Source organism: Mesocricetus auratus, unplaced genomic scaffold (genome assembly GCF_017639785.1).
Source record: "Mesocricetus auratus isolate SY011 unplaced genomic scaffold, BCM_Maur_2.0 Super-Scaffold_15014, whole genome shotgun sequence".
In the NCBI taxonomy this organism is placed as follows: domain Eukaryota; kingdom Metazoa; phylum Chordata; class Mammalia; order Rodentia; family Cricetidae; genus Mesocricetus; species Mesocricetus auratus.
In genome coordinates this window covers 29,831,476-29,853,534 of record NW_024429186.1, presented here as the reverse complement: position 1 = coordinate 29,853,534, position 22,059 = coordinate 29,831,476, and the positions used below count along the sequence as shown (strand labels likewise).

Here is a 22,059-nt window from a genome sequence, read left to right as displayed (position 1 = left end):
GCACAGTCTCATGTAGCCCCAACAGGTCTCAAATTCATCACGTAGCCAAGGATGACCTTGGTTGTCTCTACCTCAGGAGTGCTGAGATGGTTGCATGCCCAGTTTATATGGTGGTAGGCCTAAACTAAGGGGTTCTGTGCATGGTAGGAAAGCCCTTTACCAACTGAACTACATCCCTAGTCCCTAACCTCTTCTAGTGAAACCACAGTACTGATCATCTCGGTTCATTTTTACTTATTATTAGTGTATACATGTGCATGTGCACATATGTACATGTGTGGATATGCATGCCACAGCATTTGAGAAGGTCAGAAGACAGCTTCTTAGAGTTGGTTCTCTCCAAACACCTTAACATGAGTTCCATGGATCCAATTCAGGTTGCTAGGCTTGCATGACAAGTGCCTTTTACACTGAGCCATCTCATCAGCCCCGATAGACACAATATTTACAGATATTTTTTGCCCTACAAAAACGTTAAATATAAAGAATTATGAGGGAGATGGTGTTGCATCTTGTATATTTGAAGAATCAATCCTTTCTGACTCTAGTAAGCGATTTTAAACAGTTTCATTGAACTCTTCTAAACATTGAACATTAATGTTCAAGGCTGAATTCTAAATACTTTAAGAAACTGTTTTTGTTTTCTCACAGTCAAATTTTTATTAGCAACAAAAAATATGTTTTAAATATAGCAACATGGAACAAACAATTCCCCCTGAGGTGGTTCATATAACAGAAGGGTTACCACAGGAAAAGGGTTGCATTGCAGGCCACAGCATGGCAGAGCTTCACCACTAAACAGACACAACTGGTGACATCTGCTATCTGTGATTAAAAGAGGAGTCAGTTCAAGTCTCACAACAGAGAACTTCATGATCAAGCATCTCCTTACCACAGCAAGTCCCTGAGATCAGAGACACCAGCATACCAACCCAGAAGATGGAACAAGGGATGTCGGGTCCAACAGCAATGGAACACAATGGCAGCAGAGCAACTCAGACCAAATTTAGCTTCTCTTGACCCCCCTACCTAAGTTCTAAGGTAGCAGCGTCAGTAGAAGTTAAATCTGGAAACAGATCTAAGGACAGCAAACTAGATTCCATTAAGCTTAGCCCAGAAGAGAAATTGCTACTGAGCACCTCAGTCCCAGACAATCCAAGTGTCTTACTGTCTGAAAAAAATCTTGTACCTTTGATATTCTAGGACTAAGGAAAGATGGCTCAGTAGGTAAAGGCACTTGCTGCTAAGTCTGGCTACCTCCCCGTAAACAAACAGATAAAAATTTTTAAAACTAAAACTATGGACTTATAGTTTAATTCATTTATTCAAATACATTTTAATGTAGACTTGAAATATGTTGAATTCTTGGACAGATTTTCAGGATACATTAAAGAACAAAGTGGGCTGATCTCTCTGCAAACAATGAACTCCTATCATTTCTACCCTACTTGGCCATTTCTCTACCCTTCCCACCTGCTAGCCTAGTCACCGTGGAATGACTTTAGTCAGGGCTGACCTACAGTCATAATGTTCAGTCACTGAACAAACATTTACAGAGTAGTTCCTTCCAGGCACGAACTGAGCATGAGGGATAAGGTAAGTAAGCACAGTTTCTACACTCTCTGAAGGCTCAGCACAGCAGGCGTGTACACCAGCATAGCTGATGCCTGGTATGACAAAGTATGCACTATGAAGGGATCCCTGTTCAGGGATGAGGAAGAGTATCTAATTAGTACAAACAAGTCCAAGCAGCCTTCAAGAATGTATTCTTCATGGATGTTCTTCCTAAACCTCCTCACTTGTACAAATAAATAGAAAGTACGCCGCTGTTCTGTTGGCTCAAAGATCTCATCAGTTCAGAGATTACTTTACTCAAGAGGAAAACTCAAATCCACCAACTTGTTAACTAGCACTGGAAACACTACCAAAACTAATCTGAGGTCATCTTATTAAATAGTAGATATCCATCAGTAGTCTATTTAAGGAGAGTCTTCCAGAAAACATGCTACATTATTTAAAACAAAGATCTCACCAAGGGTAGTGTCTATGCAGGCCTTCCTTATAATTACAGGGAAAAGATGGATGCTACCACTTTGAGATAGAACTTTCTAACCATCGATGTCCATCATGTGCAATTCTGTCCCAACATAGGTGTCTATACACCGTAATATAACAATGAGGTGGAGAAACAAATAATCATAATAGCAGCAAGAATTCCTATCTACTATTTATGATACACTGGGGTACTTGCAATTGATATACAGATATAACTATAAAGATATATGCTTTTCTACATATCTGAATATCTCTGTACCCTCTTACAGATGACATTGCTTCTCCAGCTTTCAGAAAAGTAAAATGGTTTTTTCTGTTAACCAACCAGCTAGAGCCAGAGTCAGAATCTGAACTAGATTTTCTAATTCCAAACTATAACCCTAATCCCAGTGCCACACTGCATCTTTCTATGAGGCAGGCGGGCAGACGGACACACGGACGGACGGACGGACGGACGGACGGACGGACGGACACACACACACACACACACACACACACACACACACAATTTCCAGACACTCTATGGAAGTGGTATGATACGATACATACAAATAAGATTTGTAAGGCAGAGTCACTGGTTTTCTTTTTACACTAGTGTAGGTAACCTTCATACAAACCCAAAGCAGACCCTCACACTGGCAATGCCAGCCAGCTTCCACATCTGGAGTAGCTTCTCAGCTGGGGGAAGAGGCCCTCACATGCCTATCCAGTCCCTCTGCAATGTTATAAACATTTGGTTCCCTCTCCACTCCAATGGCCTACAGTAATGGGGGCTAATTCCACAACAGTTTTTGACAATACCAACACATTCTCTATAGTCATGAGTTGAGGAATATTTAATAAGTAACAGGGCTGAAATGGAAACCCTAGCAGCATTCCAAACTAGCAGCCATTGGTAGTAAAGCTATACTTATTCAAAGAAAAATCTTTAGTGCTGGTTCTAACTCAACAATTTTCATGTATTTTTGGAGTCCAGGAATTGTGGTTTGGATCAAATGTCTCCAAAAGGTCCATGGCAGCCTGAGTGGGAATATGTGAGCCTTCAGCAGGTAGAACCTCACAGAAATTTCATGAGGATATGACCTCGAAGGGAACAGTGAGACCTGGCCTCAGCTCTTCCTCTGCTTTACGGCTGCCATATGGTGAGCACCTTTGCTCCACCATGTCCTCTCCTCAGCGTGGCTGCAGAATAAATCTCTCCACCAAACCCCAGACTGCAATCCAGGCTCCACCAAACCCCAGACTGCAATCCAGGCTCCACCAAGCCTCAGACTGCAATCCAGTCTCCACCAAACCCCAGACTGCAATCCAGTCTCCAGACTGCAATCCAGTCTCCACCAAACCCCAGACTGCAATCCAGTCTCCACCAAGCCTCAGACTGCAATCCCTGATTGCTGACTCTTCCTTTTAAACCTCTCAACTCCTGAGACTAAAGGCGTGCTGAGATCACCTTTGTGTGAGCTGTTTCTCTTTAGGACTGGATCAATTTCATGTAGCTCAGTGTGATCTTGAACCTATAGAGATCCATCTGCTTGTCTCTTGAGTCCTGGGATTAAAGGTTGTGCCACCATCGCTTGGCTCTATGGCTAGCTAGTATGACTTCTGGGATTAAAGGTGTGTATTATCACTGCCTAGCTCTATGGCTTGTGGCTAGCTTTGCTTTCTGTACCCTCAGGCAAGCCTTAATAAATCATAAATTATATATATATAAAACCACATTCAATTACTGAGCCTCCATAAACAGTTCTTCCTTTGAAGTTGTTTGTCTAAAGTTCTCTAATCACAACGAAGGATAATACACTACGGTACAAATTAGACTATATCAAAAGACAAAATTTCTCTCAAACAAACATTTGAAGCAAATAACGCTGCTTTGATGTTAGGATAACATGCTCAGAAATATGTCCACAAAGACAATTTAGAGTTTTATCCTTGACTTTTTATAAAGTGAAGGGAATAAAAGAGGAATGAATACATAAAACTATTGGAATTGTTTATTTAAATATTGGATAAGTAAAGAAAATGGAAAAAATAAAAGTCTATTAAAAAAAGTAGACAGAGGCAGGCAGATCACGGAGTCTGAGGCCAGCATGGTCTACAGCCAGAACAACATAATGAGACAGTCTCAAAAAATTAAAAACCAACAACATAGGGCTGTCGAGATGGCTCAGGAGTTAAGAGTACTAGCTGCTCTTCCAGATGACCTGAGTTTGATTTCCTGTATTCACATGGCAGCAGTTCCAAAGAATTCCATGCCCTTTTCTGGCTTCTGAGGGCTCTATAAACATGTGATACACAGACATAGCATACAGGAAAAACACTGATATACATAAAATAAAAATAAATGAATCTTGCCAGGAGGTGGTGGCCCACACCTTTAATCCCAGCATGAGGCAGGCAGAGGCAGGAGGGATCTTTGTGAGTTCAAGGCCAGCCTGGTCTACAGAGTGAGTTCTAGGATAGATTTCAAAGCTACAGAGAAACCCTGTCTTAAATTCGAAACAAACAAAAATGAATCTTATAAAAAGTTACATAGTGCTTTTAAAGGGTATTCTTGTACTCCTAACTCCAGGAATATGATACCCTCTTCTGGCTTCTGAGGTCACTACACACACAAATACACATAAATACAAATAAAAAATTAATCCTAAGAAAGTAAAATGTAACTGTAATTCTCAAGCTGGGTGGTGGTAGTGCATGCCTTTAACTCCAGCCACTGGGAGACAGGGGCAAGTGGATCTTTCAGTTTGAGGATAGCCTGGTCTACACAGTAAGTCCCAGGCCAGCCTGGACCACACAGAGAAACGCTGTCTCAAAAACAAACAAACAAACAAAAAACAAAAAAACAAAAAACCTACTTTGTCTGAAGGTACTAAAACATCTACCCATTTGGAAAAGACTGGGGTACTTCTGAATCGTAATCTACTTAACACTGAAGGCCACACATGAAATAATAAATATCTTGATGCTGGCAGGTACTTGGTTCTACTAAAGATTCCCAAATGCTTGACAAGAATCAACACAATAATGCATACCAAATACATGATACTGCAAAAAAAGAAAATTCTGTATTGTCAATTTTTATTTGGTCAATATTTTTTTAAGAGAAGAAGATAACTTTAAGACAGAAGAACTACAGGGGCTGGAGAGATGGCTCAGAGCTGCTGCTCTTCCAGAGATCTGAGTTCAATTTCCAGCAACCACATGGTGGCTTACAACTATCTGTAATGAGATCTGGTGCCCTCTTCTGGCCTGCAGGCAGGCAGGCATGCAGGTAGAACACAGTATGCAAAATAAATAAATAAATCTACAAATAGCAGAAACAGGGCTGGAGAGATGCTCAGTTAAGAAAGTGTACTGTTCTTGTGAAGGACCCTAGTTCAGGCAGAGAAACTGGCCAGTTATCAGCAGAGAGGAAAACTGAAAGTACTCACTTCAGGATGAACTCAGGCCACACCAACACTTAGAGGAGGGGACCACAGGAGAAAAAATAGCCAAATATGCAGAAGAAAAAACAAAGAAATAGAAAATGTCCTAGAAGCCAGGACAAGTTGCAGTGAAGACAGAAGAAGGGACTAAGATTGTCTCCAAAGAGGAGGAGGGTAGTTCTGTAAGAAATAAAGGTGTGCAATAGAGGAGACTAGCTATTACAGGAGCCAAGCCACTGCCAGGCTAAATGCCGACATGAGGGGGGGCATCTGAGGGCCAGCCAGTCATCAATCACTCATTACTGCTAACAAGCCCCACTGAATGGCTGGATTCAAGGGGTGGACTTCACCACATTTTCACACATGATTGTTTTGTTTTTTGAGGCAGGATTTCTCTGTGTAAAAGCCTTGGCTACCCTGGAACTCGCTCTGTAGACCAGGCTGGCCTTGAACTCACAGAGATCTGCCTGCCTCTGCCTCCTGAGTGCTGGGATTAAAGTCATGTACCACCAAACCCAGTTACACTTAAGGATTTTTGATAACCAAAGTGTTGTGGCATTTGTAAAATGCTGTAGAGACAGGTGAGGTGGCCCATGCCTGTAATCCCAGCAATTGTCAGGCTAAGGTAGGAGGATTGAAAGCAAACTCAAGGCCAGCCTGTGTCACACAGCAAATTCCAAACCAGGCTCTTATAAAACAATAAATATAACTTCTGCATAGTCTAAAATCTAAAGAAACATCAATGTAGATTCCGAGACTACAATTGAAAGATCTGGAAACTCTATTATCATTTATTTTATTTGTTCATGTTGCTTCATTTTCAATACACTCTACCATTTTGACATTCCAATGACACTCAATCTAAGGCAGTGGTTCTCGTCCTTCTAATGCTGTGACCTTTAATACAGTTCCTCGTGTTGTGGTGACCCCCAACCATAAAATTATTTTCACTGCTACTTCATAACTGTAATTTTGCGGTTATCAATTGTAATGTAAATATCTGATATGCAACCCCCAAAGGGGTTGTGACCCACAGGTTGAGAAGTGCTAATTTAAGGAGTAACCACCCAATCAAATAGGAACCAGTTTTTATACTTTTGTATTCACGGTTAGCAGTAAAACACAGATCCAAATTGTTATCTACAAAGAAAATCTCAATAAAAAGTTGAAGCCTAGAGATCCAAACATTAAAACTTTTTGGGTGGAAGGGACAGGGAGACAATATACTACACAGCTGCTCCAAATACAACCCCAATAGCTAATGGGCAGACAGAGGACTACACACCCAACACTGGCACTGGAATAAATGGATAAGGTGCTGTATTTCCTGCAAAACTTTCCCCTCCCTTTAGTTTTCATTTGTTTATTTTTGAGATTATAATTACATCATTTCCCCCTTTCCCTTCCTTCCTCCAAACCCTCCCAGGTTCTCTTTCAAAGTTATGGCCTCTTTTTTAGTTGTTATTATGTGTCAAAATATGTCATTCAACTAATACAAAATATAGCAAACTGTTGTAAACTCCTTTATTAGCAAGACCATGCAGTTTAGCTGTGCCCAAGGAAGCACACTTCATTTCCCTGTGAGGAAGCATACCACAGTGCACACTTGTCCTTGCATGCCCACCCCTCTTCTTTGGTGGAATGGTTTTAAGACAGAGTTTCTCATGTAAACCTGGCTATCCTGGAATTCACTCTATAGACCAGGTTAACCTAGAACTCAGAGATCCACCTGCCTCTGTGCTGGGATTAAACGCCTGGCTATTGTTTTGGAAATGGAATGAGGAAGACACTTGGATTGTAGTTATGGATGCAATTACCTCTGTCATAAGAGAAAATGGCAACAAGGTATTTGCACTGCATGATCCCAGCAAATACTTTCCCTCATTTTCCAGTTTAACTGGTAAGTCTGCCTGATGTTTTCTCCAGAGCTTGACACCCGTCCTCAGAACAAATAAATGATGCTTTCCCTCAAAATGCTTAATTTTTGTTTAAAAAAAATGGAAACTGCTGTTTTCAACAGAAAAGAGTCCTATTGAAATTAATTTGATTACTTTAGGACAATCTTTTTCACAAACTATACGGACAAATGTCCTCTTCGTTGACTCTCTCACTATTTCCTCTTACCAATTCCTCTGGGAATTATTTCCTGACTAACCTTATGATAAGCAGAAACTTTCTGTTCTGCACTTTAACACAATCTAGGCACTATTTACTTCTTTGTTTTGCAAAGGTAAGTTTTGTGCATATATGGTTCCTCAACAAAATTAGAATCTACTTCAGAATAAAATCTGCATGTCCTATTTTCACATAAAATTAAATGTACATTAAGTAGCACCCAATAATTAAACTACAGACTTACCCTCCAGGAATACCAAACAAGATCCAAAGAAAAGGATTAATTTACAAAGTAACCCAGATCCATTGTTGCGAATTCTTGTCAGCCCACACATTCTTGGTATCAGCTGCACAAGCTCATGATAGGTCCCCTGCCAAATACTGCCCAGATCGCCCCATTGCCTCATTTGTCATTCAAAACACATACGTATTTCAGATCCTCCCAAATATTCCTCCTGCACTTACAAAACTTTAGCTACTATCAGTCACAAACACCTTCAATTTGGTCTAATAGAAAGTGATTACACAAATGAATCACTGTACAGCACAGTAAGTAGCCAAAAAAACTAACCGAGAGTAAACAAAGCCAGCATGTCTATGGATTCACTCTGGGTGGAGGTACTCAGCTAGAATAAGAGAATCAAATATGTGTTCAGGTTTCTCCAATCATGAAAACTGGTTTTGTCTACTTGATTAAGTTAATGAATAGGGCTTCACTGTGTTGTCTTTAAAAAAAACTCTTTAAAAATGGTTTTGGGTTTTTTTGTTGCTGTTGTTGCTATTCTAAGACTTACTATTCATTTACATTTTGTGTGTATGTGTGTTTTACCTGCATGTATATCTGTGCACATGACCATGTGAGTTGCCTGCAGAAGAGGCCAGAAGATGGTATTGGACCCCCTTGAACTGGATGGTTGTTAACAACTATTATGAGTGGTGAGAATCAAACCCAGGGTCCCTGGAAGGAAGAACAGCCAATGCTCTTAACCACTGAGGCATTTCACTAAACCTGAAAAACACACTAAAAAATTTTTTTTAAGTTTTTTGAGCAGGGTCTGTTTATATAGTCCTGGAACTCATTATGTAGACCAGACTGACCTTGAAATCAGAGATCCTTCTGCCTCTGCCTCTGCCTCCCAAAGTGCTAGGACTAAGTGTCTGTACCACCATACCTGGCCTGAGAAATGAAATGAATTACCTTGTAGGCATTTCAGGGCAATGTGTAGAAAGGCCAACTTGTGAGGCTAGGCTGGAAAGCAGATACAAAATGATGATGAAAGTGCACTCAGGAGACAGAAGCACGTGGATCTCTGTGAGTTCGAAGCCAGCCTGGTCTACACAGCGAGTTCCAGGACAGGCTCCAAAGCAATACAGAGAAACCATGTCTTGAAAACAGACTGTCTTAGCCACATTCAGCTTGGGGACATATTTGTTTGGGGACAGGCACTGACCTGTAAACTGAACAACTATGTCCAATCTGTCCAAGAGACTCCAGTCTCTGCAGAACATTATACACACAATGCAGGATCCAGAAAGAAGGGTGACCATTCCTTCCTCATCATATAAGCTGTAACACTAGGCAACTTTTAGACACACTGCTTGTGATTTTTAGATTTCTAATCTGTAACAGGGCTACTGTTGTCTTTCGTTAAGTTCTTGTGGTGTGGTTAAGTTAAAAAAGTTACATGTTGCACAGCAGTGATAGTGCACCCCTTTAATCTCAGCACTCAGGAAAAGGCAGGTAGGTGGTTCTCTGGAAGCCAGCCTGGTTTAAAGAGTGAGCTCCAGGACAACCAGGCTATAGAGAAACCCTGTCTCAAAAAGAACAAATAAGTTAAATATTTTGCTCTGTTTTTGTCTTAGATGTTTGTTTTACCCACATGTGTGCATTTTGCCTGCATGTTTGTATGTGGGTCAGAGAGTGCAGTTATGAGCCCCCAAGTGGATGCTGGGAACCGAACTCAGGTCCTCTGCAAGAGCAAGTGCTCTTAGCCACTGATTATCTCTTCAGCCCCAAATGTTTTGCTTGGAGTATTTTCACAAAGTTTTTGTTACAGTTGTTTGGTTTCTGCTTTGTTATAAGACAGAGTCTCACTGTGTATCCCAGGCTGCCTCAAAGTCACAGCAGCCTTCCTGTCTCAAAAGTTTAATTCCATGTGCCCAAACTTCGACTTGGGAGGGAAAAAGACTGTGTGAAGATGGCAGCATTTCCACAAACAGATCCTATTTCACAGAACCAAAGACTCCCTGACAGTTACCTTTTGTTCTTCTCTTTCTGTTGCATGGTGGCACTTTTCAATTCTCCAATGCCTCAAGAAATCTCGAAGATATCCAAAGAGGGTGAGTACGCCATACCCCACATAAGTGAGCACAGCAACCAACATGGGTGTTTCTTCAAAAACTTCATTAAACGGTCTTTTATAAAGTCCTCCATTTTCTGTAACATGATGAATCTAAGAGAGCAATTAAAAATGTTTGTTGAAATCACAGCAAGAAAACAATTTTCTACTTAAATATTTAGTCCTGAGAAATTTGTAGAACAATATACCTTGGGAATTAAGTAACAAACTGATGAAACACTACGGCTATGCTCATTTTTCAGAGAAATGATTTAAAACTCAATTACAAACAATGAAAGGGAGGAAGTAGTGAAAAGGACAGAATCAATGATGACTAACACTGATTATCTGGCTAGGCGTTGGTGGTGCACGCCTTTAGTTCCAGCACTTGGGAGGCAGAGGCAGGCGGATTTCTGTGAGTGCGAGGCTAGCTTTGTCTACAGAGCTAGCTCCAGGACAAGCTCCAAAACAATACAGAGAAACCATGTCTCAAAAACCAAAAACAGGTTGGAGAGATGGCTCAGAGGTTAAGAGCACTGACTGCTCTTCCAGAGGTCCTGAGTTCAATTCCCAGCAACCACATGGTGGCTCACAACCATCTGTAATGAGATCTGGTGCCCTCTTCTGGCATGCATGCAAACATGTAAGTAGAACACTGTATACATAATAAATAAAATCTTAAAAAAAAAACAAAACAAAAAAACACACTGATCTTCTGAAGCAGATTCTAAAAACACTATTATTTTCAGGGAGCATGATTTCCTTTGTTCTAATAAAGAAAATAAAAATATATAAAGAGACAGCCTAGTCTAAAATATACTGGTTTAACTTATTAACAAGGTAATCACATGTGCAAAAGTAAATTCAGTTTTATAATACAAAATATGTGTAAAGTTTTTACTACTAGCCATTCTTTTGGGGGGAGGGCTTTTCAAGACAGGGTTTCTGTGTAGCTCTGGCTGTCCTGGAACTAGGTAGACAAGGCCAGCCTCGAACTCAGAGATCTGCCTGCCTCTGCCTCCCCAGTGCTGGGATTAAAGGCTGTGCCACTAACGCCTGGCTCTGTACCAGTCATTCTTAAAGCCATTCAACTATTGTATTTCAAACGACTATCGGCATTAGGCTGCGGCAGGTGCCTATTAACCTTCTTCAGTGATAATACACACACAAACATAAAAAGAGGGCTGACAAGAGAGCTCAGCAGTTATAGGCTTTGGCTGCTAAGGCTGACGACTTGAGTTCAATCCCTAGGATCTACACGATGAACTCACATAAGCTGTCCTGACTCCCACACATGAGCTGTATGTAGCACACAGGTGCCCACAATAATACATATAATATAGCCAGCTGAGAAAAGTTCCTTACAAGGGGTATAAGAGGATGAGGGAAAGAAAAGGGTAGGAACATCAACCAAAACTAAATACGAAAAAGTCTTACAGAAACCAAGTACTTTGTAAAATAATCTTTAAAAAAAAAATTAAGGGGTTTCAATGGAGGTACCCTACATGGGTGGAAAAGGCTTCCCTGAGAAGAACTAAATAAAAAACAAAAATTAAAAATTAAAGAATAAAGCCTGGCAGTGGTGGCACACCTTTAACCTCAGAACTCAGGAGGCAGAGGCAGGCAGAACTCTGGAAGTTAAAGGCCAGCCTGGTCTACAGATCAAGTTCCAGGACAGTCAGGGCTACACACACACAAAAAAAAAAAAAACAAAAAACAAAAACAACGTGTCTGGGAAGTGGGGGGAGAAGAACTAACTAATAACAAAGAAGGTAAATTTTACTTAGGAAGGACAACTGTTAACAAGCAGCAGGCCGGGCGGTGGTGATACACATCTTTAACCCCAGCACTCGGGAGGTAGAGGCAGAGGAAGGTGGATCTCTGTGAGTTCAAGGCCAGCCTGGTCTACAGAGTGAGTTCCAGGATAGCCGGTGCTACAGAGAAACCGTCTCGAAAAACGAAAAGAAAAACAAACTAGGAGCTGGGAAATGGCTGTCAGTTTGTGCCACATAAAGCACGAAGACTCCAGCACCTAGGTAACAAGCTAGTAATCTCAGTGATAGCAATATCCTGTCTCAAAGACAAACAAACCTTGTAAGGAAACATCAAAATAATCAACATTTTAAGGAAGTTTATCATTTTTGTGTTGGGTCCCATTCATAGCTATCCTGAGGCACAGGCTGAACACACCTGATTCTAGAGCCTCCAGGGAACCTTCATCTGCTTATTAGTTCTCAACAGACCTCAGATACTGAAGCAAACAAATCTATGTTGCAATCTCAATTTCTTCCCCCACAACTCTAAATTTACATTCCTATTATTCTCTATCCTTTGGATTCCATGGCATCTCAAGCTCAACAAAACTAATACTGAACTGATCTTCCCATCCAACCCCTCCCTCCCCATCCACCAAATCCTGATCCTCCCTATTACCTCTCTTGGTCACTAGTATCACCACCCAGTCCACCCTGACTCCTAAGCTTGCAGTCATCTTTAACTCCACCTTATTTTCTGGCTTCCACCCAGAGTTAGTTCCAGACCTTCTTGTTTGGCACCAGGGAGTGTGTTTTGTTTCTTTTTAGACAGGGTCTCAGGTAGCCAAAGATTATCTTGAACTCCTCCTAATCCTGTCTCCACATGCCAAGTGCTAGCTAGGATTACAGATCTGTACCACCACATCAAATTGGCATCAGGGAATCATAAGGGCTGGGAGCCTGAAAGTGTTGCATATCTTGACAGATACAGATTGCAAACACACAGAAATTACAATTCAATAGTGTGGTACAAGAGACTAGTGCAACCTATTCCTCAATTACACAAAACCCCAAAACTCAGCTCCTCAGAAAAAAACTAGTGCATGTATGTACATATAGAGATCAGAGGTTGATGTCAGGCGTCTTCCTCAATTATTCTATACCTTACACCGTATACCCTTTTGTCCAACCAACCCCACTAGTAAAATGTTCATTGCAATGAGTCACTGGTCTGATTCAAGGTCATTATCACTGGACCCTCACCGAAATTACTCTCCAATTTCCTGTTTTTGCCACAAGTTGTGGAGATCCTGTGGCTATCATTCCACAGGACCAGTCCCTTCACACACTCTAGCAGGTCATATATGGAGTAGATGTGAGGGACAACCCAAGGCTTAGATTGTCTGTCTGGGCTTTTGGGACTGCCCCCCCTCAGGTGAAGGACTGAGGCAGCTCTCCTAGGCCCTTGCCATCAGGGCAAGTTCTCCCATATCTGTGGTGAGGGGTGGAGCAATCTCCCATGAGGGGCGGGGGCAACTTTCCTGCTACAATGTCCAGGGAGGGAGGGGTAGGACCAAAAGCTCAGCACAGCCCTCCGATTTCAATGCACACAGTTCCTATGACCCTCTGTGGTAACACAGGCCATAGACATCAACACAGACCCCAGCTGCAGGAGAAACATGAACCCAGACATGGCCCTCATGGGCAACTTTGGCCTGGACATCACCATGACCCCGGTGGCATCACAGGCCACCCAGGTCAGTATGGCACCCATGGCAGCAAAGTCCTCCCACACCAACATGGTCTCAGCAGATCCTGGGCATCCGCACAGCCCTCTGTGATTAACAGGAGACATGGACATCAACTCAGACCCTGGCTGCTGCTCAGACACAGACACAGACTTGGCCATAGGCAACTGCCCAGCCTGAAGGATACAATGGCCCCATGTGGCAGCACAGGCCAACCAGATCCGTATGGTCCCAATAGCAGCATAACCCTCAAACACCAACATGACTACAGGTTGTAGCCTAGAACCCAGGCATCCATGTGACCCTTGGTGGTACCATGGGCCAGGGACATCAACACAGACCCAGCTGTTATAAGGTCACAGAATGGTCCTCAGCAGCAGTTGAGGCTCAGATTGGTGGTGAATACCTTTAATAAGCAAAGCAAGTTCCAGGACAGTTACATAGAGAAACCCTGTCTGGGGTGGAGGTGGGCGGTGAATGATGGACTTTTGCAGCTTTGACAATGTTTTTTTAAAAATTTTAGCCAGGCAGTGGTGGTGCATACCTTTAATCCCAGCACTTGGGAGGCAGAGGCAGGCAGATCTCTGTGAGTTTGAGACCAGCCTGGTCTACAGAGCTAGTTTCAGGACAGCTAGGGCTGTTACACAGAGAAACCCTGCTTTGACAAACAAAAAAGAAAAAGAAAAAGAAAATGCCACACTGACGAGCCTACAGGTAAATCTGTTTTCTCAATTGAGGTTCCCTCCTCCCAAGTTACTCTAGTTTGGGTCAAGTAGACAAAAACAAAAACTGACACATACACACACACCTTGAAGCCCTAAAGAGTTTTATAACCCAATATATACCAAACAACAGTATAAAAAATTATAAGAGCTTTTAATAGGAGAAATTGCACTTGTCATGTTTCAGTTGTAATGAGGTACTAAAGAAGGCTCTAGCTAAACTAAATGAGAAAGTGACTTATTGAAAGGATGGTGGTTTGCAATAAGGGAGAAAACTGATGAGGACAAGTAACTCTGAAAGGCATAAAGCAGCAAGCTCCCAGGCCTTATAGCAGAGGTTTCCTAACCCTTTCTCCTGGCAGCCAACCACCTTTCAGACTCTCTCATCAGAAACTCCAGTCTCTGTGAGAGAGGGTTGTTGGGTTCCTTTTTGTAAGCATTATGACCAAGGAAATATGGTCTAATTGCAGATGCGACCATAGGAGTCCACCCCACACATCAAAAGGGTTCTCAGACATATTAAGAGTTGTGTGAGAGCTGAGACAAAGAACAGGATATGTAGCAGAGCTGCCAGTTGTTCAGTCTCCTATCTGAGCCTGTAATGCTGATTAATGCTTGACTGAAACAGAAACTAAATGTCCCCAAACTGTGGAACACTTGGTCCCAAGTTGCCAGTGGGGAGCCTTTGAGAGAAGAGTCCTAGCTGGTAGCAATCAGTCCTGGTAGCAGGCCTTGAAGGTTATAGCAGAGCCTGATCCTAATCTAGAGCTCTCTGCTTCCTGGTCCACCACCCCAAGCTAGCAGGGCTCTGTCACACACTCCTACCTGCATGGAACTGCCTCTACCACCATGATGGACTGGATCCCTAAAACTGCTGTCAGGTGTTTTGTCACAGCAGTGAGAAAAGTAACTAACAACATTATCTAGTGCAGACATACTCACCCAGTGTACCTCTCAACGGACACCTTCCAGTCTACATAAAGCTGAAGGCTTCTGTCGTGGGTTTACAGTAAATAAAAATCATGTCAAATGTTTCCTAGTAAGCCCTGGAAGCTAGTCTCTTGGTCCATTTCACATGATACTGTAAAGTATTAGGGGTTTTATCTGATAAAAGGAAGTATGATTACAACTTTGCAAATGTTTCCTACTGATAAAAACATGGCCAGCTTTGGCATAGCTTGTGTGATTTAAACAAAGGCTCACACTATTCTCTCTACTATGTGTGGTATGCAGTAGGAGAAGCTAGTGCACATCTGTAAAATTCCAAGAAAAGGCCTGTCCCAGTTTTCATGGACTTTTCTCACACCACTCCCCCCCCAATTGTGTTTTGCATGCCTGCTCTTCAACTCTGTGTGTATCTTTTTCTGAGTAGTATTATGATTCTTAAGTTTAACGACCTTGGTATCTGTAGGGACTCAGACATTTTATTAACTCCGCCCCTTGATGACTAGGCACCTCCTGTGACACGGCTACATCATCACTATGTCACGCGTTGCGGGACTCAGTGCGCATGTACCCCATCCCCTTTATAAGTCACCTCCAACCCCCCCTTCTCTCTCTCTCTTAGCTCTGCATGGGTTGGTTACCTCTCAACCCCCTTTTCCCTCGCTGTCTACCAATAAAACTCCACGTGGGATCATTGAGTCACGGCTTGTGTCTCCTTACTGGGTAAACCTAGACATTTTAACAACAGTATCTCCTATTCTAGTTTAAGGACATCTTCTATATACTTTATCAATGCCACAGTTTCAAAGACTACCCGATATCTCTTCAAATAACATCTCCTAAATTCTTACCACATGCAAGCATATAATACAAACAGTAAAATCTTAAATGTTTGCTTTAGGGTTTTCAAATTGGGGCGGGGGAGGCTTATTTAAACTGATTCAAGATCATCACATTTGGGCTGGGAACATGGTTCATTTGGTAGAGTGCTTGACTAAAATGTATGAAGCCCCAGTATCATGGTGTTACATGTGACTCCAGCATCTGGGATTTAGAAACAGGGTGATCAGAAGCTTAAAGTCATCTATGACTACATAGCAACTTTGAGCCTGTTTGAAATGTTCGCCTTAAAGAAATGATCAGTGATTCAAGCGATAGACATGTTTAGCATGACTTAAACATTACACAATGTACACATGTATACATTCATTATGACATCACGTAATACAATATTAGTGTTTTTCTATCAACTGATTTAAAAACAAACCTGAACACAAAACAATTGTTGCTTGAAGATCTTACAGTGAATGTGCACCGTTTCTATAATCAAAAGTAACATTTTTAAAAAAAGAAAAATAGCCTCAACTTCAGTAAGGATCATGAAAATAATATTAAAATTAAGAAATGTAAAATAAAATTTCTGAGATTAAGCAGGTCAAGAGCAAAGGGTTTCTTAATATTCACAAATCACAAATTATAGAAACTTCTTAGAAACTACTCAGGAGGCAAGTGATTTGTGACCACAAACCAAACCATTTATTTAATCTAGTAAGGCACAACCATTTTGCATGCAAACACTGCCTCTACCCATCCCTCTCAATTGTCCATTCTACCAATAAACACTGCTTCTTTCAATAAACCAATCAAGCAATTAGCTCTCTTGCTTAGAGGATGACAAGCTTCTAGTGTACCTGAACACACCTAACAAATTGTCAAGTCTGTCCTTCCTGAACACCCATCTTAAATACTATCTTAGGAACCAAATGGTTCATAACTTCTTAAGAATTCTTTTCTTTTGTTTGTTTTGTTTTTCAAACCAGGGTTTCTCTGTTGTCCTGGCTGTCCTGGAACTCACTATGTAGACCAGGATGGCCTTGAACTCACAGAGATCACCACTGCCCGGCCACATTTTTTTTTAAAAAAGCAAAATCTGAGTCCAAACCTAAACGTCTATAAAGAACGGGTCTTTTTAAAAGTGGGGATAACAAAAAAGAAAAGAAAAGAAAATCGGCAATGTGTCATTTGCTTACTGTTAATACATAGAAACTAACCCTGGTGATTAAGATCACTAAACAATGTTACTGTGAAAATTCACTGTAAACCCTCCGTAAATCTTTTTTTAAGAATCCTGCCAATCTCTAGGAATTCCCAGCACCTGGGAGGTGGTTACAGAAGGATAAGAAGTTCAAGACCAGTTTGAGTTAAAAAGGTCACAGACTCAAAACAAGCAAACAAACAAACGAACACAAAAACACAGACCGGTTTTAAGAAAATCTTGCGAAGAGATAAAACAACTGAATTACAAAGACACAAAGATGCCCTGAAGGTTCTTTCCAATTCTAATTGGGCTGGATTGTTCTCAGACTACAAATAGCCCTTTACACCTTCAATAAAGGCCAACACTCCTCCCACTTCTTTAATGGCAGAGAGGAAATGTATTGCATTATTGTTCAACTGCTAAGGCTTGTGAAAACTCTCGTCATCATTGAACAGTAGTAACCTCTGTTTCGCAATACTTCCTTACCACATTATCTACATATAAAACTCAGCCCCATCCAAGAGTTGCTGTTAACTCAGGTATTAATCTCTTCAAACCTGTTGGATGTATACAAATATCAGCAGTGGCTGTTTCCCCCTTAGAGAAGAAAGTCTACAAGTTTTTAATTTCTCTCCAGGCCATTAAAAAGCAACATCAAGACATTCAAGGGAACAATATTAGGTTTCAGCCATGTGATATTTAGTATTTTAGTGAAAGTATGACCCTTATATATCTATTATCTTATGTGTAATTTCTTACAGAATTGGCAATATTTCCCCCCTAGGATGAAAGGAAAGATAGGTAGGGGTTAGAGCACATACAATTAACACAACCAACTTCAAAACTTCTTGAAGAAATTCTCTTCTCATACACTTAGAGCTCTTATTCCTCATAAATGAAATAACAGCTTTAAAATCATTTGTGAAAAGTTTTCTAGAAGGGATATTGCAGCCCTTAGAACATTCCATTAAACATTCTTCCAAATGCCATTGTGACTTGAGTGAAAATGTTCAATAAAGTAGGGTAAAAGAGCCAGCCAGGTTTAAGAAGATCAGTTTTTTTTTGGGGGGGGGGATGAGGTTTATATAGTCCAGACTGGCTTTGAACACTCCTTCCAGCCTCAGCTTCCTTCCCACAAACTAGGATTACAGGTGTTTGCCACCACACCCTGCTACAGTCACAGATTTTTATATTTCATTTTAATAACTTGGAATTTCTTCATCTTAATAGTTGACAACCTCTGAAGAAATAGCATGCCCACAAATGTTAAATTGCTAGGATTCCAGGAGGTCAGAACTTGATTTACTGTTCAGCCAGTAAATCACTAAACACTCAAACAGAAAACACCTCTAACGCCTGACTGGCTTTGTTTAGACGTCCTTTTTGCTCAACCACTCACCTATTATACCTTCTAGTTCCAACTGTTCCATTTCCCTGGTACGTTCTATACAGCTACAATGTTGTCTCATTAGCCATCTCACACTGCTAGAGAAAACAGCAAGTTCTTCCATGGCTCATATCAAACTGACCCTCTCCCCTTTTGGAGACATGCTTTCTCAACATAGCCCTCAAAAGTGTCCTCAAACTCATTATGAGGACCAGGCTGGCCTGAACTCACCTGCTTCTGTTTCCTGGGTGCTGGGATTAAAGGCCAATAACACCAAGCCGAGACCACAAACTGACTTTTAACAGCCTTTCTCACAAAGTCATTTTTTTTAAACCAATCTTTTGAATCTAAGCACCTTACACATTATTCAAGGGAGGCCTTTTCTATGTACTCCCATCCTAAGCCGCCATTCTTACCCCAAAGTCTCAGTAACTCAGCATGAGCTGGAGAAAACCCTTCCACACACAGTACAGGGTTAACAGGCCTATGACAGCTACTGATTCAGGGGACAGGTAAGTGTCTATGTCAACACCTAAGCAGGGCGCATCATCCTATCGAAACTGCAATAATCACACTCCAGCTAAGGGGATAAAAACTATTCTTCCTGATATCTGCACAAGATTTATCAGTGTCAAACTCAAAATCATCACAGCATTCTCTTCCAGCAACGTTAAGTCTTGCATCCATTGAAGAAGCTCATCTTTCAAAACATGCTTTAGTAGAGGAGTCAGTAGAGATAAACGAAAGACTGGCTTAAAAAGCACTGCCAGGAAAACCAGGCGTGGTGGCACAGGGCATTAATCCCAGCACTTGGGAGGCAGAGGCTTGAGATTCCCTGTGAGTTCGAGGCCAGTCTCGTCTAAAAGGCAGGACAGCCAGGGCTGTTATACAGAGAAACTAAGTTTCGGAAAAAACAAACAAAATACTGTCAGGAATTCAGAACTCTGTAAGGTATTTTAGAACTGCATGAATATGGTTGATGATTCAACTTGAGTTAATTAGTGTAAGGACTCATGACAATTTACCACTGGATTAAGCAATGTCCTCTGTGAGAGCGCTATTATGTGATGAAAAGGGCTACCTAACCTGGATGACGGGATGAGGTCTCACCTATCTCACAAGGTGACAACTTAAGACAACCCTAGGGGCTTCCCGGTTAAGACCACAGTCAGGGTTTTCCTGGTAAAGGAAGTTCAGAATACGGTAGGAAGAGGCTGCCTGGGTGTACTTTCACAACCGCACTGCTTAACTTTCTCGGAGCTTCATCTTCCTTTCGGGGCTGCAAAACACTACAGGAAGCATGTACTAGAGGAGACCCAAGGAGGAACCCTGGAGAAGGTACTGACGGGCTCCGAGGGAGTTCCTCTGCTTCCCACTGGGAGCGGCCTGCACTTTCTGCAGGATCGGGACTTGGGAGAGGAAGCCCAGCTGCCAGGGACCGGGAGCTCCGCATAGCTGAGGAGCCGGGCAGACTTAGGGAGTCCCGCGTGCCTGGGGAGCCGGGCAGAACACGGGAACACCGCACACCTAAGAAGCCAGGTAGCCCTGGGGAGTCCTGCATGGTTGGGGGCCCCTCATCGCTGGGGAGGCGGAGGCCCGCAGGGCTGGGGAGCCGGGTAGACCTGGGGAGCCTCGAATAACTGGAGAAGCGGCACAACCGGGGAGTCCCACATGGTTGTTGAGTCCCGCGCTGCCCTTGAGTCCTCCTCCCGCTCGGGGGGAGGCCCAGTCAATTCCGGGTCCCAGCCATCAGCGCACCTGAGTCGCGCCCAGCCGCCAGCCGGCCGCTGAGACCCGCCCGCGCGGCTGCCCGTCCGCCCCGGCCCGGCCCGGGCTTCGGCTCGCGGGGTCCCGGCCCACCGCCCCGGCCCCGCCCGGCCTGTCGGTCCCTTCGTACCTGGCCGGCAGCCGCGGCGGTGGCGGTGCTGCTCCTCACGTACCCGTTCCTCACCTCCCCGTTCTTCACGCAGCCGTTCGCCCGCAGCGGGCGGCGGCAGCAGCAGCCTCCGGGTTCCGGCCGCATCGTCCCGGCAGCACCCGGCAGCAGGGCAGGCTCTGGAGGCGGCTGCGGCGCCAACTCCCGCTCCGCACCGCACCCACCTCCCTGAAACCGGAAATGGCTGCAGCGCCGCTGCCAATTCCCGGTCCGGCCGTCACGCGAGGGCGGGGCCAGCGGAGAAGATCTGGCTCGCCGAAGCCGGGCGGCCGGAGGGTGGGAACACGGGGCGGAGCCTGATTGCTTCCGGCCAATCCGAAGGAGAGATGGGCGGACCTCATGCTGATTTTGGCCAATCAAGGGCTAAAGAAAAGCGGGCCTGCTGGCGTCAGGGGGCTTCTTCGGAGGAACTCGAGAGTTGGGCACTTGATTGGCGCCCTAGCCAAGTCGTAGGTGGAGCTTTGCTGCCTAATGGTTCAGACTGATGAGGAGGCGGAGCCCGCAAAGAAGTAGCCAATTAGAGTGTGGAGAAAGAAACAGGGGCTGAGCCCATCTCCAGAGCCGGTTCCTGGTTCTGCAGCACAGGTGGTGGTTGCCCTCTGTGCCCTTCCTCCCTAGAGGTTCTCGGATTGAATCCAAGCCCAAGACAGGCAGCTCCCTTATTTCATTAGCAAATTCCTCTGTGGGTGTTAATAGAATAGCCTTTTTGACTGTCTCTCACCGTTCTTCACTGTGCGCTACTGGAACGTCTCGCGTGCTCATCACTTGTTTCTATCTGGGTTTTCCCTATGCAATTTTTCTCGGAAGACTTTCCTTGAAAGTCAGCAGACCTGATCTATTTCCAGATCTTCTGAGAACAGGAACTGAAACTTGAGGAATTAGGTACTTTAGGAGCCAACTTCTTTTAACATTGTCCCTGATTCATAGACTCATTCGCAGGAAATTCATTAGTAAAGCCTTGGGCACCTATCAGAATACCCAATCCAAACCAATAGCAAAAGAAAGGGAATTGATCTACATTACAGCATTACAGAGACCTTTAGTAACCCATAAAAAAATTCTAGTGTCATAATTAAGAGTATGACTCAGTCTGTGTATGAATGCTGGCTGCCTCACCTACTAGCTGAGTGACCTCTATGTATCTTCCTCTGCTCGGAGGAGATAATAATAGTTGCCATAAGAGAATCTAATGAGTTAATGCATGTGATGTATTTTGTGCAGGACCTAGCAATTAGTAAGTATTCATTAAGTGCTGGTTATTATTAATTGCTGAATGCATCTGTATGAATCCCAACATCACACAAAACCTACTCCCCGGAGTTTTAGAAATGAGTTGGCAATGTATTTGTTTTGCTCGATTTAGAAGAGGACCAGTCTAAGAGAAAGGGGAGAAGGTACAAAACTACTTCCGAGTCACAAACATTCTGATCCCGAAATGAGCATGAGAATCAAAAAGAACAATATGAGGCGGCCTGGAGAGATGATTCAGCAGCTGATTTGGTTCTAGCACCGACATGGTGGCTCACAGAGAGGATCCAAAGCCGCCTTCTGATTTTTGAGGGCACCAGACACGAACGTGGGACACACACATA

At 43.0% G+C, this 22,059-nt stretch overlaps 1 protein-coding gene across 1 annotated transcript in view; it reads right to left on the bottom strand.

Annotated features, from left to right (window-relative positions):
* Positions 1 to 20,653, bottom strand: part of Sptlc2 (serine palmitoyltransferase long chain base subunit 2) — a 72,953-nt gene extending 52,300 nt beyond the window's left edge. The window contains exons 1-2 of the mRNA XM_005083997.4: positions 20,429 to 20,653; positions 9,857 to 10,051 (exon numbers count right to left, since the gene is read on the bottom strand). Of these exons, the coding sequence (XP_005084054.1) occupies positions 9,857 to 10,051; positions 20,429 to 20,554 (321 nt within the window). The 5' untranslated portion in view covers positions 20,555 to 20,653. The remainder of the gene's footprint in view (positions 1 to 9,856; positions 10,052 to 20,428) is intronic.
* Between the last annotated feature and the right edge of the window lie 1,406 nt (positions 20,654 to 22,059).